We start from the raw sequence: 1,365 nt of genomic DNA on the forward strand, positions 1-1,365 counted from the left end.
ATAATAATCAGATGTAATGATAGTGTGCATATAATTAATTATTAATTTATTTCTTATCTTTTTTGCGTACTGCATAAATTATTCGTCATGTACTGTGTGAAGAAATGACTAGTAAAGTTAACGAATCATCTATTTTTGATATAAATATTCGCTTTACATGGTTTTATAAAATTAAAAATAATATAAAATATATTCCCATTTTTTCAATAAAAAATAACAGCGTTCAATGATAGACATCAGTGATAGTCATAGTCAAACATTAGTTTTATCCGTCCATAACATTTTACTTTTATATATTAATAGTAAAAATGTTACTGCATTTCTTAATTAAAAATATTGAAAGTACATTGAAATAATTGATCAATAAAAAAAACTATCATTTTTCTTTGCAGAATTATTGCCCCATTTGTACTTTACCGTTCTTTTTTCTTTGTATCGGTACTTTCTTTTACATAGATATCATTCGATTCATTGGCTTCTAGTAAGCAGTGAGAAAAGTCTCCTCCTATTAGGACTGACTTTCTTTGGTGTTTTAAGAAATAACGAAGTCCTTTTGCGATGCCAAAGCCAATCATAGCTATAGTCATCGTTAATAACGCCATCAGTAGAGGATGCTGTAGCAGAATATGAAAGAATTATATCGCGTACATTACAGCAAAAAAAATATAATTACTATTTTAATAATAATTTAAAAATATAAAGTATGAATCAATACCGTTAAAGTGGGCTTGTTTGTAAAAACATAGTCGGCAATTACAACTGTGACTCCTAATATAATACCAACGCCAGCTCCAAGCCACGGGATCTGTTGATCAGCTGTGAAACATTATTTTATTACGTTCCAATTTTCATAGTTCCAAGATAACTCTGTGCACCATATACCTCTTCTGTCTTTAATCAATGATTTCGATGCTTTGTTCATCGCTTCTAAAATCTTCGGTTCGTCTGGTTGCAAGGATAGAGCTTTGTTATAAGACTCAAGCGCTTCATTGTAAGAGGATAGTTTCAGTTCAACCTCGCCCTTCCTAAAATAACCCTAAAATAGATAAACATATTGAGAAATTTATTCCTTTTTTAAAATCAAGATCTGCAGGAAGTATATATATCCTTTTACATACTTTTGACCAGTCAGGCTTTAGTCGAATGGTTATCAGAGCGTCGTTCAAGGCGTCACGATATCGTTCCAACATTAAGAAAGTAAAGGATCTGTTGCTGTAGAGAGAATAATTTTTTGGATCCAGCTTAATTGCTTGTGAATAATGAATCATTGCCTCCTCATATTTTTTCTCTCTAACACATGCATTTCCTTGCTGTTTAAGATTCTCTACCTAAATACAAAAAATACATTATTGATTTATATATATT

General features: G+C 30.4%; 1 protein-coding gene across 1 annotated transcript in view; it reads right to left on the reverse strand.

Moving 5' to 3' along the window:
• Positions 1–361: 361 nt before the first annotated feature.
• The window catches only part of LOC108746974 (STI1-like protein), a 1,733-nt gene continuing 729 nt past the window's right edge, over positions 362–1,365 (reverse strand). The window contains exons 2-5 of the mRNA XM_018484142.1: positions 1,119–1,328; positions 883–1,036; positions 716–816; positions 362–614 (exon numbers count right to left, since the gene is read on the reverse strand). Coding sequence (XP_018339644.1) covers positions 414–614; positions 716–816; positions 883–1,036; positions 1,119–1,328 — 666 coding nt within the window. The 3' untranslated portion in view covers positions 362–413. The remainder of the gene's footprint in view (positions 615–715; positions 817–882; positions 1,037–1,118; positions 1,329–1,365) is intronic.

Source organism: Trachymyrmex septentrionalis, unplaced genomic scaffold (assembly GCF_001594115.1).
Source record: "Trachymyrmex septentrionalis isolate Tsep2-gDNA-1 unplaced genomic scaffold, Tsep1.0 scaffold19, whole genome shotgun sequence".
NCBI classification, from domain to species: Eukaryota; Metazoa; Arthropoda; class Insecta; order Hymenoptera; family Formicidae; genus Trachymyrmex; species Trachymyrmex septentrionalis.